This window comes from Colletotrichum siamense, assembly GCF_013390195.1.
Source record: "Colletotrichum siamense strain Cg363 chromosome Unknown KSG_Cg363_contig10, whole genome shotgun sequence".
Lineage (NCBI taxonomy): Eukaryota > Fungi > Ascomycota > Sordariomycetes > Glomerellales > Glomerellaceae > Colletotrichum > Colletotrichum siamense.
This window is the reverse complement of record NW_023501023.1, coordinates 3,985,698-4,006,514: the sequence shown is the minus strand read 5'-3', so window position 1 is coordinate 4,006,514 and position 20,817 is coordinate 3,985,698. Positions and strand designations below refer to the sequence as shown.

Genomic DNA, 20,817 nt, shown 5'->3' with positions numbered 1-20,817 from the left:
GGGCAATGGAGGCACTCGACCCAACTAGGCACGCCGAGTCCGTGGTCAAGCTGCCAAAACCCGTCCATCAGCCCTACGACGATGACATGTGTGTAAGATTGCGATTCCATTAATGCACGCCATCGCTCCGTGGAGTCGGAAGGGACTCGTCTGGACCTGAAGCGTCACAGCTTCAGTCGAACTGGAAAAAGCCAGGGCCTCATGGCTGCCCCGTCGCAGGCCGGTCGCCGGCCACTCGGCGTCGCCCTCTTATTGGATAATGGCAACGGTCAGTCAATTGATATGCAGAGGACATCCTCTGCTCAACTGAGTAACTGAATGATGCTATCGAGATGCCATAATGGCCTTTTCGTCTCTCGCCGACATCTCAATCAGGACATGTTTGAGGTGCTAATTGAGATCGAGTGGAAACGCTGACCAAAGGAAGGATGGATATAAGGAGGAGACCGACGAGTTGGGAGATGGGCAAGGCACCTACCTACGACGTGAAGTGAACCAGCTGAAGTACAGAAACATCGCATCAAATCAATTGCCGGTCATCTTGAGAAATCGCGGATTCAATTGCGATGAAGGGCAAGTTGCATACGCTCTAGTAAAGATTATTTCCGAAGAGACAGGCCTTTAGTCTACAGAGTGTTGACACTGTAGTCCCCCAAAAACACCACACAACTCGGATATGTCACACTCCAAAGCCACGTCTGGCCAGACCGCGGCAGGGCACTCAAGTCTGTTAGTCGTCGCAACTCCGCCCAACTCCACGCGCTCTGAAAACGCACTGACACCGTCAACCAACAGGCCTACCCAAACCAGCGTGTACAGCGTCGATCGCTACGTGAGCGAGTCATCCTCATGGACAACATTTGAGCAACGATGCGACACTTCCAAGGCGGCCAACAACGATCCAATGCATTCAGAACTCGACAGCCTATTGAGACAAGCTCAGGACCAGCCAGGTTCAAGTAGCAGGTGAAATCTATACACACGCAGGTGGCGGGGGAATTGATTAGCACAACCTGTACGAGTACGAAGTCAAGGCGCACTGCGGCAACAGTTTCGGGTTTTTAATTACACTGAGATGGCGATCTGGGGATGCCAAGCCACGAGTAATGGTTTCGGAGAGTTCACAAAGAAGCGATATTGGATGAATGGGTCGATCTGCACAAATCCACACCTCAGTCGACGACACGGCTGGGAGATCTGTTGGGCAAAGGTACGGAAAATTTTGCACGGGCTCGGAGGACATGAAAAGACGATGGATGCTGTCTTTGACGCGTCAGATGGCTGGCCATCTCACACCGATATATAAGTAGGGCTACTATGTGTAGCATGTATATGTACGTGGAAGCATATGTGCTGTTGACCTGAGATCGAATATATACCATGAAGACTCAAACGGGCACTGCCCTGGCCCCGGCCTCGGCGCATCGAGGCACAACTTTCCCCCTATCGAAAGACTCCACCAATATGACACCATTTACTGGAAGAGCTCAACGCAATCAAAGATCTGCAACATCAGTTAGCAACGGCTTCGGCTTGCTTCAAAGTTAAGGATGTACTTACGACATTGGGGCTCAGGTAGGTGTCGCCACTGCTGCCAGAAGCAACGGTGATGGTGACAGTGTTGGAGCCAGAAACGAGAGTGCCAGCAGGGATAGTGAAGTCGTAGATCTCTCCGTAGCCGCGGTAGGCACCGCGGGTAACACCACGAGAGTCGATCTTGGTGGGTGCAGCAGGGGTAGCGCCGCTCCAGCTGTTAACCTTGGCAACGGGACGTCCACTGGCGAAGGACAGAGTGGTGGCAATGCGGAGAGTAGCGGCACCGCTGGGGGCAGAAGAGAGGGTGAACTTGATGGTGACGGGGTTGTTGACGGCAGTGAAGACGGCCATGGGGAAGTCGGTGAGGGCTGAAGAGCCGACAGTGTAGGTCAGAGGACCCCAGCTGCTCATGCGGCTGTCAGAGGGGTGCATACGGAGCTGGTTGGCAGCGTTGCGGAAGCCGGTGGGCTGGCCGTCGTACTCGCCAATCTTCCAGAGGCTGGTGTGAGAGGCCAGGCCACTGGCGATGTTGGCGGTAGTGGCCTTGCCGGCGGTCACAGTAACGGAAGAGGTCGCAACCTTGAACTCGGTCTGGTAGAGGACCATGGTGTAGGTACCGGGCTTCATGGCGGGAGAAGTGAAAGCTCCGCTGGAGGAAGCGTAGGCCCAGTACTGAGCATTGGCGTTGTACCAGTGAACAACACGCTGGAAGCTGGAGGAGATGCCCGAGGCAGTACCAGTGACAGTACCACGGCCCGAGGCAGCGACGTAGCCCTTGAGGCTGAGGTCGGCGTAGAAGTCGTAGTTGAAGTCGGTGGCCTTGGGAATACCGGAGCGGGAGAAGCTCATGACGTAAGGACCGTGGAGACCCATGCGGAAGGCCTCGGTCTGGACGTGACCACTGTTCATGTAGTTGTACAGGTTCGTGGAGTCGCCGGCGTTGTTGGTGTTGATGTCACGGAAGAAGGGGCCACCGGAGGACAATTCGAAACCGGTGGAAGGGTTGACGGAGATGCAGACGTGGATCTCCTCGGGGGAGGTGCCGTAGACGCAGCGGACCTTGTCGTCGATGAAGCGCTCGGAGGAGTAGAACTTGGAACGGGTCTGGCCGCTGACAACGAAGACATCGGAGCCCTCGACGGTGGATGAAGAACCGGCGGTGGTGGATACAACACCGAAGGGGTATTCGCTGGGAAGAATGTCCTTGTTGAGACGGGCAATGAAGCGGAGCTCGCCAATATCAGGCTCAGCGGTGATGTAAGTGGCCATGTAGATGTTGGCCTCGCCCTCCTTGACGATGAGGTAGTGGGTCAAAGTAGAGGTGGTGCAAGTAATCTTGATGACATTGCCTGTGCTCGCCTTGATGGTGGTAGACTCGACGGTGGCGGTACCCAGGCCAGAGCTGATGTGGCTGCCCTTGCTGCCGTACTGGAGCTCATTGCCACGATACTTGATGGAGTTGATGTCGCAGCTGGACTTGGAGACGGAGAAGACGAGAGAGTTGGATGAGCCGGCATCGACAACGAGGTTGCTGCCAGAAGTGGTGACGCCAAAGGCCGCCAAAGCAGTAGAGGTGAAGGAAAGGACGGTGAGGAAAAGAATGTGAAGAATGTTGTTGGACGCCATCTTGGCTGTAGGGGGTGCCTTTACAAGGCGATGAAGAGACAGAAGTCGGAATAAGGTCGAACAGCAACGCAGTCAAAGAGAGAGCAGGAGAGCCTCTTCGATAAGCCTTCCGGGACGAGAATGATCTGCTTATTATAAGCCGGGAAACGAGTGTTGGCACTTGGCTCTTGGCAAACAGAGTCCTTGGCGGTCTTGATGTAGCCCTGGGTCTGGTTCGCGGGATTCAATACAGAACGAAGGTGGTGCCCGCCCGCCGCAGAGGTTACCTCTGGCGAGGACCCAAGATAGATTGCGATGGCTTGGTGATTGGCGGAATCATTGTTTCATGGGCCGGTGACAAGGGCTTGCACGTCCAGTCTGCCCGAGATAAATCACAAAGAGGGAAGAAAAAAAGGGAGAAGGACAGGGCTCAGGGGCCAAGGGGGTGCTGTCCCGCTCCGGGCGGGTGGAGGACGGACATAGGACGGGCAGGGAACGGGCATGATTGATGGGATTTCGGACGACTTGGCAGGAACATTGCAGCCGCGTGCTTCGATCCCTGGATCTCTGTCTTTCTGTATCTGTAAGGTGGAAATAAGCATCAATAGCTACAGTTGCATCCGTAGTGGGAGATGTGCACAGGGCATCCGCTATAATGATCTCGCGATGGTGAAGTAGAAGAAGCAATGGCCCTTCAGGATCGTCGATACGTTGACTCGTTTGGGCAATCTTGGTTCCTTGGAGGAACAAGTTCGACCTTGATCAGTGTTGTGCAGCGCAATGAGCGGCATGTCTGAATGTCACATTCGGGGCACCACCGCAGGTGTTAAAGAGCACTTAGATGAGGGGCACAGCGGTAAAATTGATCCGTTGGACAAATCCAGACGAAGTCGAGGGTGCATCCGCCAACCGAGCACCGAATGAGCCGGGTGAGATGAGTTTCCAGGTAGGAAGGTGAAGAATCTACGTGCATCACACGGCCACGACCGGCATTTCGGGCGATTCTACCCCAGATTCGAGCCGGCAGCTGGTGCAGGTGACCATTGACTCGCTGATGCAGAGGCGGCAGATGAAAGGCGGAGACCATACCTCGGGGTATTATTACAGCCAAAAAACAATGGACGATTTTGAGTTCGGGTAACATAGAAGCTTAAAAGAGTACGGAACAAACGGAAATAAGCATGCGGGCAGCAAATTCATGAATAAATGAAGACGCGCAATCCATGCCGACAGCCTCACCTCATGACTGATTCTCATCTGGCTCTGGAGTGTTCGTTCGCAAAGTTCCGGGCGGGATGACAGCCGATCGAAGGATAAACAAGGTGAACCGGCGTCAGTACCAGACGAACGGGAGGGCCCCTTTCCCTGTGCTTCCCCTGTTGCAATACCAAAAATCTAGTCCTCTGGCTTCACAAAGTCCTGAACTTCTCCTGCAGCAATCAGCTGCCCGCCCTCCGCCCAGGGCGCTCAGTGGCAAGTTTTTATGACGGTCTCTCAAAGTCACACATTATTACTTCCTGCAATTACATTCGCTGTTGGAAAATCGGCACATAACAACTTGGCACTCCGCATTACACCAATACGAATGAAAGACCTACCATGTACGTGGCTGTCGGGACTCCAAATTGGAGGGAGAGTGCGTGAGAAAATGCGCGTTGGCGTGCTCAACAACGTGAGAAATCCAGCGCGAGAAGGGAAAGGACGCCAAAAGGGAATTAACTCAGGAGCCCTGCAGGGACAATGCCCCGCTGCCAAGATGTTGGAGACTGGCTGCGTTAGGGTGTGCGTGGCATGCTGGGTCACGCAAGGATCTGCTTAGGAGGCGCATCACTGCCGGCATGGAGATTCTAGAAATCCGACACGAGGCGCTGCAAACAACTCCCACACAATAAGGTACGTATAAGTACTTCACACGATCACCTCAAGTCCACTGGCCGTACGGAGTATCAGTGAGAGCAGAACTATCTTCTTGGAATCATGACTGTCCTTTTATCAAACTTGCATCAATACGGGTGATTTCCGTATTCTGCGGACTTAGCCCGAAGGCTTACCAAATCGTCGGTCCATTGGTTGTGGCTATCTTCACTTGCACCTGCAAACTGACGTTTCCTACGCCTAACTCGGAAGCATTATTTGATGAGCAAACGGCCGGCCTGTTTGACCGCGGACATACTTTGATGGACGAGTCCGAATGCATGTACCAGATGTGAAGCGGCAAGCCGGACAGGCCTCTGTGCCATTGTTCGGTTTTTGAGATGGATCATGGATATCGATCGCATGGTCTCCATCAACGATATCGTACTTGTCATGCAATCAATTCCACGCAGATGGTTGATGCTCGGGATCAAGTTCCTCAATGGACTATCGGGAAACCGAGCTCAATACCGAATGACCTCCCCTCAAGTGCGGATGCCTGTCCTTGTCCTCCAAGACATGGGTGTTTCCTTTTGAGCGTTGCATGTCCTCAAGGGTAGCCGCTAAGCTTAATTCGTCTGAACGTTGTCCACATTTAGCGCTCCTATCAGGTCCACCGTATCGAACATCGCATCATTGAAGCCACTTTTATTTTCATGATCTCGTTTCCTAACAAAGTCTAGCTTGTCTCTATCCCCGGGGGCACGTGTTCCACCACGGACTCAATCTTCCGCTCATCGGCCAACCCCCGACACGACAGACCAGTCACGGGGCCATCGGCTTTGGATCCCACAAACCGCTCATCCGTCCCTTTCGCAATACCGCTCTGCATCGCGACATACCACCGAACCAGCCCCTGGATCAATCCTTTCCCAAGAGCCTTGGTAGTCTCACCAGAATGTTGGCCGTAGCCCCTATCATTTTAGCAACGCCAACATCTCTCGCTCCACAATGTCCATGGGACTGAACTTCGCTGCCTCCCGCTTCAGCTCCTGAGCCCTGCTCCGGTACTTGCCGTTCTCTAGGATCGCCGTGACGGCCTTCACAATCTCGTCTTGACTCGGCTTGCCGGTCCGAAGGCTGATGGCACACCCCGCCATCTCACCCCGCAATGAAACCTCGATTTTGTCTTCCGAGTCCCCTGCCAAGACCATCGGCACGCCGTTCGTAACCCCGTGAGTGAGCGCTCCGTAGCCACCCGTCACTGCGAAGACATCGGAGTACTCAAGCGCTGCGTCGTAAAGCAAGTAATCAACCACGCGAGTGTTCAAAGGGAGGGTTTCATCGTCCTTGAGCCTCAACTCGGCACCCTTGGCGCCAAGAACGGCCATGACGATTAAGTCATCGCGGTTCGCTAGTCCCCGGATTGTGGGAAGAATCATATCGCCATAGTCCTGGACGACAGTGCCCTGAGCAACGAACACCACTTTCTTTCTCTCTGACTCGTGTTTCGTGCTGTTGGCCACGATCTCATCCCACCATACGGGATATTGGTATCCGCTAGGAATCTCTTTACGAGGCAGAGCTCCGCCGAACTTGAAATTGGATGGCCAGTCCGATCGAGAGAGCTCAAGGGCCGGGATGCACATCTGCAACGTCAGATCGTGACATGCCCAGCTAGCATCCCAGAGACCGTGATGTATGACTTGTGCATGGTGACCATAGACAGAGTCCAGAGGCTTGGTGGTTCCGCAAATGTGCTGCAGAACATCGGCCAGCTTGGTGAACGACTCCTTGCACACGTACTCGGCAAATTGCTTGGCAATGACGATGTTACGCATTCGTCCGGCGTTGGAGTCGTCGGCCGGCAAGCCGAATCCAAAGGGACCTGTATCTACACTAGCCCACATTGCCGGCATGATGCTGATGCCCAGGGTTGGCGGCAATGTAGTGTAACCGTCGGGAAGCTCAGCGCCCAGCTTGAGTGGTAAGATGCCACTGTACATGGACTCGCAAAGAACGATAACTTGGCGTTGTGGGTCTCGCTTCCTGAGTGATGCGAGAGCCGCTCGAATGGATTCGAGGGCTGATGGAATAGAATTGATCCAAAGCTTCTCATGGATCCAGAGTAGTTGTCGTAAGCCCCTAGGTATGTCGGCAAACTGAGGGAAAAGCCGATAAAGATCCGTCTCGCTCCGATAGTTGATAAATCCCCTGTGTGGTAGAAAGAAGGCGCCAGTGCGTTCAACTTGCTCGCGGTACCCCTCCGATGCGAGAAAGGACACATCATGGCCACGATGAACAAGGTCCTTAGCAATCTGAAGCATAGGATTCATATGCCCTATAGCTGGGGAGCATAGCATAAGAACCAAGGGCTTTTTTAGGGTCTCGACTCCGGATGTCATGATTGCAGCTCTGAAATGATGAACTTGTTGCTGTTGAAAAGAAAGATCAGCTCTTTCGGAGTTCAAATGTGTGCTTATATTCCATTTTATTCTGGGCAGACAATTCGGAATCATGATCGACAACCAATCGGCGAAGGAGTCATCGGTCAGTATCTTGTGGACGTCTCACCATGCCCACTCAGGAACCGCACAAAGACATGTCAGTTGACAGTTTCTTTAGCCAAGATATGTGCGGCTTATGTCTGCATTCAGCAAGAACAATGCGGGGTGAGCTGATCCGCCCGTGCTGCAAGTTCCTAACTTGCGGCCGTGGGGTATGATTGGCTGACAGTCCGAATTGATCAAGGAACCGTGATGCGGGTTGCCTGCCACCATAATTTCCAACCTAACTACAGATGGAAGTTTACAGTAGTCTCCTCGATATTTTGAAGGCTTCTTTGACCGAACGGGGAAGACTTTGTCGCCATAGCTACCTTCTATGAGTTAGTTCTAAGATCTCGATTGTGACACCAACCTTCATTCGGACCATCATTCGGAGGTGAAACCTAAACGGCCTGCCAGCAGCCAAAACCTAAGTATTGACCTTGTAAGCCGCTTTTGTGGTCCTGTCAAAAGCTGGTGGATCGGCATTAGGGAGTAGTTCAGACTCCTTCATCAGGTACCTAGATGCCGAGGGCGCAGAACCATTGACCCGACGGTTCCCATTGCCAGACTCCTATCGACCGTAGTCGAGACGTCTAGTCTTAACGTTATATAGAGCTTATGAATTACAGCTATGGGTATCGCGAGTGACAGCACTTGCAATGAAATTGGACTTGTCCTTTCTGGCATTTCATTTCAGGAATTTTAATACGTTTTTCAGCTCCATTAAGTATACTGAAATCCGTTTTGCAAGTCGTAAAGCATTTACTTTTCTCGTTAGTTCTAAACCACAGACGAGTTTTATGGAATTTCGAATGAATATGCAACCTACACTGTAATTTGTTGGCGAGGTCTGTCAGCGATGTGCATAGACGATTGCTTCTTGATATATAATGGAAGAGCGTAAGAGCGGATGACTCCCCCCGCATTTACATCCTTTCCTTTTCTATTGTACTATTTCACGATGTTCTTCATCTAGCGTTGGAAGGGGTCGACGTCTTATCTTCGATGCCAGGCGCCGCGCGTTCAAAGTTATCAAGAGGCAGGCATTTGAAGTTACATCGTGGCGCCAACAACGCGATAACAGAATTACTGCCCATGCAAAATCGCATGCAGCATGACTAATCGGTCAAGCCAAGCACGCCATTGATGCCAAAGTGGTGCTCATCGACACTTTTCTCCTCACTCCCTTATCTCTGGGCTCGAAATCTTATCATCAACAGCAAGGGGGCCGGGACCGGGCGGCAATGACCTCGGCTGTTGATCTTGACGTTTAGCGGTCTGGACTCTCGAATCGTCTTGGTGCGACCGACGCGGAGATGAGAACGATGCTCCCAATCAGGGCCTCTATGGCGTGCTCTGCGTGCATCGTCACCCCCTTCGCGGCCATGTGCGAAGGTCGCTTTCACATAAATCTGCAGCGGGAATTTTTCAGTAATTTGGGGTCGGCTTCTCTTTTTGGGACTTGACACTTTGACCTGCCGGCCTGGTATTTTGTTGGATCACATCAGTCTCAACCTGAACCGAAGTCCAGCGATATGGCTGTCAAAGAGGATTCGCTATCCGGGGTCGCGCCCAATATCGAGCAGTCGGAAAAGTATCAAGGTGCGTTGCCCAGGCGAACGACCTCTCAACCGCTCTCTAAGTCTCGTCCAGTCAAGTGGTATCGCTCGCCTTTCTACAATGCGACCATTTTGGGCATGTGCAGTTTTGCAGCCCCAGGCCTATGGGGTGCTATGAATTCACTTGGCGCCGGTAAGGCTCCTACACACCGTTATACCTTGTCACTAGCTAACCATACCTACCCAGGCGGCGCACAAGAACCCTATTTGGTCAACACTGGAAATGCCCTGACATTCTGCCTCATGATTGTTTCGTGTTGGCTCACATCTTCGCTTGTCAAGTTCATCGGCATCAAAGGCGCTCTTGTCATTGGCACCGTTGGGTTTGCGCCGTACAGCGCCGGACTCTACCTAAACAACCGTTACGGGGTTGAATGGCTTGTCATCCTCGGCGCAGCTTGTTGTGGTGTGTCTGCTGGCATTTTTTGGGGTTCCGAGGCAGCAATCGCCATTGCCTATCCGGAGCCTCGTAATAGAGGGCGAATGGTAGCCTACTGGCTGACTTGGACTCGACTTGGCCAGATTATGGGCGGTGCAATCAATCTCGGTCTCAACTCCGACCGAAGCGGAGCCGGTAAAGTGTCGTATAAGGTATACCTCATCTTTATTGCGCTTCAAGCTTGTGGCCCGTTTGTTGCGTTACTACTCAACAACCCTTCCAAAGTTCAACGAAGCGATGGCAAGCCCGTTGAACTCACCATTTCAGACCACCCATGGGACGAGGTCAAAGCAACTACAAGGACATTTCTGAACCCGAAGTTCTTGCTTCTCATCCTGTGGATTGGCCAGGGCGTATACTCTGAGTCCATTTTCTTCACTTATATTGCCCTTTGGTTCTCCGTTCGAGCTAGAGCTCTCGGTTCACTCCTTTCTGGCATCGTGGCTGTAATTTCCGGCAATCTTCTGGGCTTGTGGCTTGACCAAAACCAGATTGCGCTGAAAAGGCGAGCCAGATGGGCTTTCGCAGTCATTATGCTCACTCAGGGTGCGTGGTGGCTATGGCTGACGGTTAATGTTACCGAGTACCGTCGCACACAACCAATCTTTGACTGGAGCGACCCCGGCTTCGGAAGGGGGTTCGGTGTCTTCATCTTCTTGGTATCGGGCTTTCAATTGAACTACAACTTCGCCTTCTTCATCATCGGCCAGATCTCAGATAGTCCACAGGAGACAATTCGACTATCGGCGCTCTTGCGCGGAACCGAGTCAGCCTGGCAAGCCCTCAGCTACGGACTGAATGCAATTCCAATTTTTGCTCTAGTTGGCGGGCCGTACATCAACTTCGGGCTTTGGGGAGCATCCATCGTGCCAGCGTGGCTGGTAATTCGGCATCTGGGCACCGAAATTAAGAATGGAGATTCGGAGACAGCTTCTCAAGTAGAAGCAATTCATGTTGGCAAGCAATAAACAACATCGCTGGCTAAGATGAGCAGAGGCGTCGGTAGGAAGAGTCACAAAGCACAAGGTGTTTGTCATTTACTGGAGAGGACATGGGCTCAAGAGTAACAATTGATGCATGCCCATTGCGTGCCCTTGTTTCTTCCGGTTGTGAATCTCGGCATTTGTCAAGTCGCTGTGTTTAGAAAATATCCGACCGTACTGTCCGAGCCAGTCCGGGTTTTGAGTTCTCGATGAACTTGCCTAAATTGACTCGAATCGCCAAGTTGACTTACAAAGCGTTGTTGCTTTCTCGAAGCACCCCATATAGTTGCTTATATGGATAAATGGCAGTTCACTGCTAATTAAAGCCCTTGTGATTCAAGGCCAGACGTGCTCAAACACGTGGCTGAGAACGGCGCATATAGAATAACCTTCATCCTGTGTCTCTGATAAATTGCGCCGGGCTCTTAAATGTGGAGATCGTCTATAACAGACCTCGTATGAACTCCAACCGAACTGTCGTTTTTAGACTTTGTCTGCCTGTTGCACCCGGTCAGTTGTCTCATCGTTCGCACCTGACAAAGTCATACCCACTTTTTCAGGGGCAGCGAAGAGCAGGCTTCGCCCTCAGCCTTAAGCTCGCATGGCACCAGCAATATTCGGCGTCGGTATCCGCGGCAAGACTAGCGTGCGCTTGAGTTCTGACCATGTCAATAGTTGTCGCATATAGACTCGCTCTGTCAACTCAACTCAATGCACGGCTTAACGGAGGCTGTTATTTCTGCCCAGGGCCTCCTCTTGGCTGGCCTGATGTGGTCCTGGAATAGTTGCCAGCGAGACAGAAAGTTTAGAGACAACGTACTATAAGACTATGAGGACCGCCTGGTGAAAAATGGGATTTGTCTTCTTCATCCTCTATCAGCAGCGCTTCTCTTCTTTCTGACTTGAACATCCAATCATTTCAATTCCATCTTAACCACGAATTCCCATTTGAGACGGCACAGATACCCTAGCTCTCCCAAATTCTCACGATAACTCAAAATGTTCGCCCGGACCATCGTTATTCTTGCACTCGGCGCTCTCGCCTCCGCCCAAACACTCACGGGCTTCCCCGAGAGCATTTCTTGCAAGCAGAATTCCGGGGGAAACGCCAGCGTTTCCAAAGCCGAGATGAAGGCAGCCATCGTTGGCCCTAAGGGTTTCAAAGAAGACGATTCTGCGGCCAACGTCGCCTCAGGGAAATGTTCGAGCCTTTCCGGCATCCCACTATTCACGGTACGTTATTGCAGCAAATCACTGCCAGACCTTAGCCTCTAGTGCGCCTTGCTAATGATTGCATCTGTGTAGGTTGGAGCTGCGAACAAGGCCAACGTTGGATTCGCATACGATAAAGCGAAGGATACTTACCACTTCTGCTTCGCACAGGGTGCGGTTGATGACGCCACTGGCTACCCTTCTCAATGCACCTAGAGGTAGTTTCGATGCAGATTAGCATGACAATTGGAGTTCTTCGGGGAAATTGCATTATCTTTAGCTAGCGCCTTCCAATTCCAAAGTTTCTCATTCGAACTGAAGTTCTCTTATGTGAACTATCTTGTGAGGCGGGACGGCAGTAGCAAAGCCTACGAAACCACCGAACGCAGCAAAACTTCATGTCTTTGGTAAACCTTGACTACTACAGCTTTTGTAGAGTGCAAAACACCCGCAGGTTTTCCTCCTCTCTCTCATGTGAGTACCTGGGAACCTGGATAAATGTAGCCAAATCACATTTAAGCCGTGTGCTTCGTTCTCAAGCCACCTATTTCTGCGAAACTCTTCAGTGTACATTATCACTTCGCCTAGCTTCCCAGCTATTCAAACCGATTCGGGATCAACGTCCATCCCTCTATATTTAACTCCAGAGAAGTAGCCCCACTAGAGAGAGTTGCAGCACTTCCATGATGCGTCACCGGGGTATCTCGGAGAACCTTCTTGATTCTAGAGGCAACGCCGCCAGCACCTCTAATAATTGTCTCATCGATATCTCGATTAGCTCCGTACATCACGAGCTTCTGGACAATTTCAATCTTTCTCTGGTTTGCATCCGCCTTCTTCCTCGCCATATCTCCGCCCCTTAGATTTGGCTGTGCTTGAATGGCTGCAGCAAGAGGGCTACAACCATGAGGCCCGGCGATCTCGATGTCCGCCTTGAACAACTGCACCAGAGTGGATACCACGTCGATGTTTCCCTTTTCGCATGCCTGGTATAATGCAGTCTTGCCAAAGCAATCTCGGCTATTAACTTCGATTCGAGAAATCACGGGTTCTGGTGTTTGAGAGGAGAGACGGCTTGACGTCGAAGTCCGCCTCACGGCTGACGTGGTGGAGGCGAGACTGGTCCTTCGAGCTGACTTCGTATCAAATCTGAATACCAGCTCTGCCATCTTCTTCGTTTGGCATTTGTGAAGGACATTGTGGCCAACGGGGTCTTTAGCGTCTAATCGAGCTCCATTTTCGACCAAAAGTTGCACTGTTTTCGTCATATCTGCCGCGACAGCAATTAGTAGGGGAGTATTGAAGTTGCGGTCTCTAACTTCTAGATCCCCCACATTCTGTACAATCTGTTTCAGAATATCGGATGCAAGATTCCTGTCTGCGACGGCCACATGTAAGAGCGGATGGTCCTCAGAGTCTGTGACCTCAAACCTCGGTATCTCCATGTTATCAAGATGAACATCTGGAAAGCCGTTGTTTCGAGCCCATTCTAGAGCCCTCTCAAATCTCTTCCGTGGGAGGTCCTCGAAAGACCCGATTTCTTGAATAACATAGTCTCGTGTGGCATGATATTCAGCGTGATCTCCAGCTTCGTAGCGGGCCTCGCGAAGTACGCGACAAGTGTCGATAATCTTCGCTGTATCTCGCGGGTTCTCGTTCAGTCGAGTTTGAAGGGCTATTTCCAGGTGATAGCACGCGGCGGGTAAGTCCATACTTTGATGACAGAGTACTCCCAACTTATGATGAATGCGAGAAAGCTGAGACTTATCCATCGAGCTAGGATTATCGTGTGAGCTACTTAGCGCTTCCAGCAATTTTCTTGCCTTTTCGTTTCCGTCTGTGGATGCAAAGAGACCATACAGATCGGCGAGCTCTTCCATCATTTCATCGTTGTCGTTTTCCAGATGTGCCGCACCAGATTCAACCAGCGATTTGCGAATTTCAATGGCTGTCTGGAGATACAGCGAAGCATTGTAGTAGAGTTCACCCTCCTTCAAAAGGTTGGATATCTTGATGTTCCATCCATATTTGTGCATCTCGAGTGGCTGATTGAACCGCGCGCCGGTTGCTCTGAGGCCGGACGTCTCGGAGACAGGAGATACCAGGATGTTATTGATTGGACCACGTTGAGAGTCATTGTGATTCTGATCTCCTTCGATAAGTACGCCTTCGGCGAGGCGAGTGGCAGTATGACTCCATTGCTGAACATTCAGAGCAAGTGTAGGATCTCTGATCTCACGCCCTCCGACGGACACAAAGGTCTGATCGGTCGTGTGGGGTACGTGCAGAGAAAGTGTGACCGTGTTCCGAAGTTGCCGAGCAAAGCGTTGAACATCTTGGAGTATCTGAGCTTGTGAATTCTGCACTTCCACGTTGTGTACTCTTCACTTTGAATCAGCCTCGTATCGTTGGAGCTTCTTTAATAACCACTCACAGAGAAAGAGACGATAGTGTTAAGTTCAAGACAGTAGTGTAATGTTTGATGTCCTCAATGGCTTGATTAACGTCATCTTGATTCATCTTCTGTTCAATAGCAAGTGCAATCTGATAACCCAGGCTGGGATTTGCTGGAACGGTCGGCAACTGTCTCTCGAGGGTGAATAATGATTTTTGGCAACCTTGCAAAATCGTTGAGATGCTTTTGTAGTGGAAACGCTCTGGAGGCAGCAATCGACGCCCTTGACGCAGGCTACAGGCCCGTCGCACGCCTTCTAGTGCATGGCGAAGGAGCTCGATTCGTTGACGAAGACGGCGGATATTGCCTGTGGAGCTACGGACTGCAGAGACTGTTTCGAAGATTTTCGATGCTGCCTCGCAAACTGGCCCGACAACGCCGATAACAGCTGCCAATGCTTCCATACTGATGGTAAATTCTTCTGTACTTGGATAGAAAAACCAGATGATTAGGAAACTATGATAAGAAAGTGGGGATCACAAATTTCAAAATAGCAAACTTGAGCTTTCAATAGTCAGCCGGCCATCGCCCAGGGGTCGTAACAAGCGTGTCCTCCTTATGTGGATGCTTCAGAAACGACATCATTCCTCAAACTGCGGTGTCGCCTGATCTTTTGGCCCCCCATTGCGGTGACCAGTTACACGTATTTTGTTTCAATCATTGGACACTTGTGTCATGTTATTTGGAATGGGATTGGCTGAGATGGCTGGGAAGGCTTAGCTCTGCTGGCTGGTCCTCGCACACAATCAGCTGTCTGTACAATACAATGGTTGTAATCTGTAAGTGCGTTACCTTGTTAAGATACTGCGTCTATTCAATGCCTGCTTTCTTTCTGTAGAAAACCTCCTCTGTCTTAGAAATGACGAAGCGATCCAGGTGGAGGGGGCTATGAACAGACAAGGGATGTATTGTACACTGGAAGGATTGTACCTTCGCAAAGCTGTTTTAGCTATGTTGGTATTTCAGTTTGCATCATAGCATCGATCATTTCCAGATTTGTCTTTGTAATTGTCGCAGACTGATGACTGCCTTGAAGTGGCTTTGGGCTTTCTGCAAGGGAGGTTCTTTTCACATCAATCAAGAACGCCTCGCACTCACCACAAACCAATATCAACACCTGATATTTTTCACAATTGAAGACCTCACATAATAGCACTTTTCCTTACAGAGAGCTATGCATCTCTTGAGTGCGGGTGTACGGGTTGACGGGGTATCGTTGCCAGCTAGTACAACCACAATTTCGGGGATTCATATACATGAGATCGTCACAGCTACGTGCTGGAAGGAAGTCACCGAGATCGTGATCTCAGCAAAATCTCTAGACTTTTAGTTACTTCAGACTCATTATATTCGAAACGCACATTGTGGGTAGTTCCTTTTGGGCATCCTCGCTGTCAGGACTGAGACCAGCTCACGCCAATGGTAATTTAGACGGCCTTGACGGTAGGAAGACGAACATCACGATCAAGGAAATCGATGATAAGAACAAGGGATGGTCGCCTTACAGATGCCTCACGCCAATCACGCCAAGTTTCTAGGGGTTTGGATTCAAGGCTTTGTCTCGGCCGAATTCCTGTTAACTGAAACATCTTGGGTACGACACGCTGTACCGCCCACATCAGATCTTCGCCTGCCGGGTATTACCGCCCTGGACTTACGTGAAGAAAATCCTTTCCATCCAAATACTCATCTTCAATTTTTGGATATGAGGTATTTCATTTCGTGAAGTTTCAGCAATATCCCCAACTTCAACACCATGAGAGACCGAGCCTCTTACACTTCCTCTATGACAGAGAGGTTCCGGGCTCAAGTACGACGACGCCAAGTGAATCTCGATGCCCTGATTGAGGGACCTCTTGGTGGGTTATTACATTTACCTCTTTTTAGCCCTTTCATTGTTACCATGTCTTTAACAAAGCTCACAAAGTCGAAGTTCATCTGGACGACGATGACCTTGCAAGAGATGTTCGCGCATTTGCTCGTAATCTTCCGGATGTTGCTCCCGGGGACTTGCTCAGAGCTGTCCGAATTGCCAGAGAAATTCGAGCATACACCGACGAAACCCTTCAAGGCTCGCTCCCCGATCCACTTACTGATGAAGAGAGAAAAGCGCTTAAAGCTGAACGGGAGAAGACGTTCTCCCAAAGCGGCATGAAGATTATCATAATCACTGTGGCTCTTGCAGCACTGCTACAAGGTCATGTCCAAGCTTCAATCAATGCTGGAAGTGTCTTTGCTTCTTTACTAGGGGTCTCCAGCGATGACGGCCTTCAAAGTGGAAAGGTGTGGAAGCTTGGCGCCATGAACGCCGCACCGTACTTGGCTGCTGCCTTGTTGGGCGCTCCTCTGTCTTTGCCATTGAACTATTGGATGGGAAGGCGTGGCGCAATTGCATTCGCAGCGGCTTTCATATTCGCCAGCTCTCTAGCTTCTGCATTTATACACACCTGGTATCAGCTTCTCGGCGTCCGTATTATAACTGGAATAGGTGCGTGGTTCTCATTTGAGTGAAGCTTCAGAGGCTAAACAGCTTTCAGGGATGGGTGTTAAAGCTGTCAGCACCCCCACACTAGCCTCCGAGACAGCCGTTGACCATTGGAGGGGCTCATCCATCCTCATGTGGCAGCTATGGTGAGCACAATTTCCTTGGTCGTAACAGAAGACCTTGAGCTGCTGACATGATTACCTCAGGGTCGCCTTTGGCATTATGATGGGCGGTGTCACTAATCTCGTTCTGGTGGCGGCAACGAATGCCCTGAGCTTCGACGCCAGTATGAACTATCCGGAGGGTTCTGATGAAGCATCAAGAGGATGGCTAGCTCTCAGACTAATTCTGGCCGCCCCTATGGCGCCTGCGGTACTTACATTGATTGCATTAGCGTATTGCATGGAAAGCCCTCGATTCTACATGCGGAAAAACACCCCTAACTACCGACCTATGCGTGCATACGAAATTCTCAGCAGCGTGCGAAACACTCAGGTGAGAATTCTTGTCTTTATCTATTGCACAATCTGGATCACTGGTTCAGAACGCTAATTATGCGGTATTGTTCACCTGGATAGTTCCAAGCTCTTAGAGATGTTTATCTCATCCACAAGAATAATGAGCTTGACGAAGAGACTGGTGACATGGAGAAACCAGAACTATTCCAACATAGCTCTAGTGATAACCGAAAACACGGTCTGACATTTGCCAGCCACATGTCCTTTGCCTTTTCAGATGCATATCGACAATACAGTCATCTCCTACATACTCCTCGCCTACGGAATGCTGTGTTGAGCACATGTACAGTGGCTTTGGCACAACAACTCTGCGGAAGTAGGAAAATCATTTCGATCTCTCGATTCAGAATGTGGAACGCTAACGGGTGTTAGTAAATGTTCTTGCTTTCTACTCTAGTATAACAACTTGCGATCGCGTCAATTACCACAAATCCTGGCCACTGACCGTTACCATAGATGACTTCTTCATTCAAACACATAGAACGCTACAAAACGCACTGCTCTACAGTTTCGGATGTGGTAGGTTTATTACTGGTGTCTCTCGTCTTTGGGTCTGGGTCTGACGTTCAACAAGGTGCGGTGAACTTTATTTTTGGTCTCTTCGCGATCAGGTACGCAGCATTTTTTCACGATGGATCTACACAATCATAACGACTCAAAGATCCATAGATAACTTCGGACGGCGCCGCTGGCTTTTAGTGACCCTCCCAATGATGTTCCTGCTCTTGGGCGCTGCAGGTCTGTCCTCCAATATCGAGAGCCCAGATGTTCGAGTCGGGATCGTTGCACTATTCATCTTCTGTAAGTGAGATGACTTAGCTCACAGCCGTATCTTTGGCGCCTTCTGATGTCGGCAGTGTTTGCTGCGGTATATTCTCCTGGACTAGGACCAATTCCTTTTACCCTGGCGTCTGAGAGGTGAGTCTTGATATCGACAGTTTCGCTCTTGCATCTACTCATATCCCTCAGTTTCCCAATGTCGCAACGAGAAGCAGTAAGTGAAGGTCATGGAGACCATACCATATCATTGAGGTTCGAGGCAGAACTAATTCGTCAATCAGGGCTGTTCTGTGGCAATATCTGTGAACCTCTTCTTCGCAGGGATCTTCACGATCGTTTTCCCTTTCATCAATGAAGCCCTTGGGTCTGCGGGGACTTTGTACTTACTAGCGGGTCTTAACGTTGTTGCGTTTGTGTTGATCTTTCTCGTAGTCGAAGAGACCAAACAGATCAGCTTGGAAGAGCTCAGCCAGATTTACGCTGTCCCGAAATGGAAGTTCATGCAGTATCAGGTCAGGGATAATCTTCCATATCTCGTCAAACGGTATATCGTGAGAACGTGGAAAGACAGAGAACCACCAACCTTTTACACCATAGTTGTCGAGCCGTACCACGTCCATGAGCTGAGACTTAGAGAACACGTGTGGGACCTGTCGAGCGATGATCAGGGGTCGCGCTGAGAAAGCATTATGAGACGATGCATCGCTGGACGAGTAATCTCTATGTATTTAGTTACTTTGACCTCTATGCATCTGAAATAATACGATACCCAGTCGGCATTTGAAAGAGACGTGGAGAGGGGAAGACGCAGGAGGGGAAAGTCAAAGTGAGATTCAGAAATAAGGATGACCGACTACGGCTATCATAGCAGACTGACGTTAGATTGGACGAGAAGGACATTAAAGTATTGCGCTGAAGAAATGACTCATAATTACATGGATATTTTCCCAGTCCCCAATCAAGACTTGACCTTCTGTAGCGTCACGCCGAAAGGTCTAGGCGAGATGCTTTGGGAGGCTCCATCCTCTCCAACATTGACGATGTAGTCATCAAAGGCAAGATAGTTGTACGTGTTGCGGTCGATTAACCCCCAAGTCTGGCATCCCCCCTGTGGAAAGAAAAGTTTATCATCAATATCTTCCTCGTCATGATTCTTGTAGACGGCACGCCAAGACCATGTGTTCCCTTCTTTGATGTTGGTCGGATAGATTCTGGCAGTAACGTTGAAGGTCTTGTCAGGCTTGATTGACGTGCTGTAATTGGGAATGTTGGGTAGAACGGGAACACCGCGAACTTTGAGGTCGGTCAGCGACAGACCAGGTCCATCGTCGACAGACAAAGTGACAGTCGAGTTCGTCTCAGGATCGGCGTAGGTTCCAGCAAATGATGCTTCTGCGGCTTCTTTGTTTGCTTGCTCGAGAGCAGGAATCAGTGCAGAAATAACTCCAGAAATAACTCTGGTGGGGAACATGAATTCCGTGGAGGCGGGACCGCCAGTGAGAATAGAAACCGTGAGGTCATAATCAGGAATCAGGAGGAGGAGATTGGAGTAGAGACCGAGGTCACCGGATTTGGTGTAGATGTGAACAGGAACTCCGGTGGAAAGGAGGGTCGTGGAGGACAAAATCTCCCAGGGGGCGCCGATAGAATAACCGGAGGAGGTCGTGAAGGACTTAGGCTTCAGCCAGGACTTAGAGTCTATGGAGAGCTTCTCAGAAAGTATGGCAGTGCCGAAGTTGAGCATGTCGCGGGTGTTGGTGTAGATGCCGCCGGCGCTGGTGTAGACACCGAGATCTCCTTTCCATGTGGGTTCCCCCTTGGGGATGAAACCCCATGAGTCTTGGACTGGGCCAGTGACGGAGGTGTTGGTTAGGCCAAGTGGCTTGAGTATGGTCTCGTAAAGCAAAACTTCGTATGTCTTGTTCGTGGCGGCCTCTACCACGAGGCTTAGAAGAGATATACCGAGATTGGAGTAGATGGGCGTAGTGTGCGGTCGGAAGACGAGGGGCTTCTTGTTCAAGCTAGAGATTAGATCTAAAGGACATTAGAAAAGCGTAGATAGACGCAGACTGAAGGATCTTGCATACCTCCTGCAGTGCAGGCTTTCGTACCCTCAAGTCCTGAGCATTTGGGTCGCGTCTCATTTGCAATTGCTGGGAGGCCCATCAGCTTCCAAGGGTAAGCTGCAAAGTTGGCGAGATCCGTAGCGACTGGAACTGTCAGCATAGGATGGCGGTAGAATGGAAAGACTCAGATACTGACTGTCGCCGCCAATGCCAGACAAATGAGATGCAAGGTCCTCGACTGTAATGGTATCCCACGGAATAACATTGAAAGAGCTGTTCTCCGGTGCTTTGACCGTTCCTTCCTTGAGTTGTGGTAGATACTTAGTGACGGGATCGCTGCCTTTGATGTGGGAGTCCTGGAGGGCGGTCAAGACAGTGAAAAGCTTCGTAATACTACCGCCACGAAACACTGTGTCAATGGTAACCTCCTTGGTGCCAGTAGCCTCTGCTATTGCGGGCGTATGGTAGAACTCGAATAGCGGGCTATCCTCGTGGACAGACTTTACGCCGATGGCAACGCCGGTGCTATTGAGCTCATCGGAGGATGTGAGGTTGACAAGATTCTGCTTGATCTTTGCCAGAGTCTCCTTCACGAAAGTCGAGTTGCTTGGGCGTTTTATTGATGGGAGAGTGTAACCAGTAGGAGGACAGGGATTGGCTTGAGTGCCGGCAAGGAGAGTCGTAATGACTATTATGAGTGGTAATTTATACAGCAT

General features: G+C 50.6%; 7 protein-coding genes across 7 annotated transcripts; 4 read left to right on the top strand and 3 right to left on the bottom strand.

The window, feature by feature from the left end:
* Positions 1-676: 676 nt before the first annotated feature.
* Positions 677-970, top strand: CGCS363_v014991 (uncharacterized protein; the record flags this gene model as incomplete). The annotated part of the gene is made up of 2 exons (XM_036646840.1): positions 677-729; positions 796-970. 2 exons carry the CDS (start codon positions 677-679, stop codon positions 968-970), a joined length of 228 nt encoding a protein of 75 aa, XP_036488873.1.
* A 504-nt stretch (positions 971-1,474) lies between these two features.
* On the bottom strand, positions 1,475-3,162 carry asd-1 (putative rhamnogalacturonase; the record flags this gene model as incomplete). Its single annotated transcript, XM_036646839.1, has 2 exons — positions 1,475-1,504; positions 1,561-3,162. The coding sequence occupies 2 exons, from the start codon at positions 3,160-3,162 to the stop codon at positions 1,475-1,477; spliced, it is 1,632 nt and encodes a 543-aa protein (XP_036488874.1).
* Positions 3,163-5,972: 2,810 nt separating this feature from the next.
* Positions 5,973-7,400, bottom strand: ugtA1-1 (UDP-glucosyltransferase A1; the record flags this gene model as incomplete). The annotated part of the gene is made up of 1 exon (XM_036646838.1): positions 5,973-7,400. The coding sequence occupies one exon, from the start codon at positions 7,398-7,400 to the stop codon at positions 5,973-5,975; it is 1,428 nt and encodes a 475-aa protein (XP_036488368.1).
* Positions 7,401-9,079: 1,679 nt separating this feature from the next.
* CGCS363_v014988 (uncharacterized protein) lies at positions 9,080-10,570 on the top strand (the record flags this gene model as incomplete). Its single annotated transcript, XM_036646837.1, has 3 exons — positions 9,080-9,146; positions 9,198-9,296; positions 9,351-10,570. The coding sequence occupies 3 exons, from the start codon at positions 9,080-9,082 to the stop codon at positions 10,568-10,570; spliced, it is 1,386 nt and encodes a 461-aa protein (XP_036488367.1).
* A 1,014-nt stretch (positions 10,571-11,584) lies between these two features.
* CGCS363_v014987 (uncharacterized protein) lies at positions 11,585-12,013 on the top strand (the record flags this gene model as incomplete). The annotated part of the gene is made up of 2 exons (XM_036646836.1): positions 11,585-11,818; positions 11,891-12,013. The coding sequence occupies 2 exons, from the start codon at positions 11,585-11,587 to the stop codon at positions 12,011-12,013; spliced, it is 357 nt and encodes a 118-aa protein (XP_036488365.1).
* A 3,995-nt stretch (positions 12,014-16,008) lies between these two features.
* Positions 16,009-18,715, top strand: PLT1 (putative polyol transporter 1; the record flags this gene model as incomplete). The annotated part of the gene is made up of 11 exons (XM_036646835.1): positions 16,009-16,111; positions 16,180-16,740; positions 16,790-16,883; positions 16,944-17,232; positions 17,316-17,571; positions 17,628-17,774; positions 17,830-17,866; positions 17,917-18,056; positions 18,113-18,173; positions 18,225-18,249; positions 18,317-18,715. 11 exons carry the CDS (start codon positions 16,009-16,011, stop codon positions 18,713-18,715), a joined length of 2,112 nt encoding a protein of 703 aa, XP_036488364.1.
* Positions 18,716-18,993: 278 nt separating this feature from the next.
* On the bottom strand, positions 18,994-20,817 carry CGCS363_v014985 (Beta-lactamase-like protein; the record flags this gene model as incomplete). The annotated part of the gene is made up of 3 exons (XM_036646834.1): positions 18,994-20,069; positions 20,123-20,245; positions 20,298-20,817. The coding sequence occupies 3 exons, from the start codon at positions 20,815-20,817 to the stop codon at positions 18,994-18,996; spliced, it is 1,719 nt and encodes a 572-aa protein (XP_036488370.1).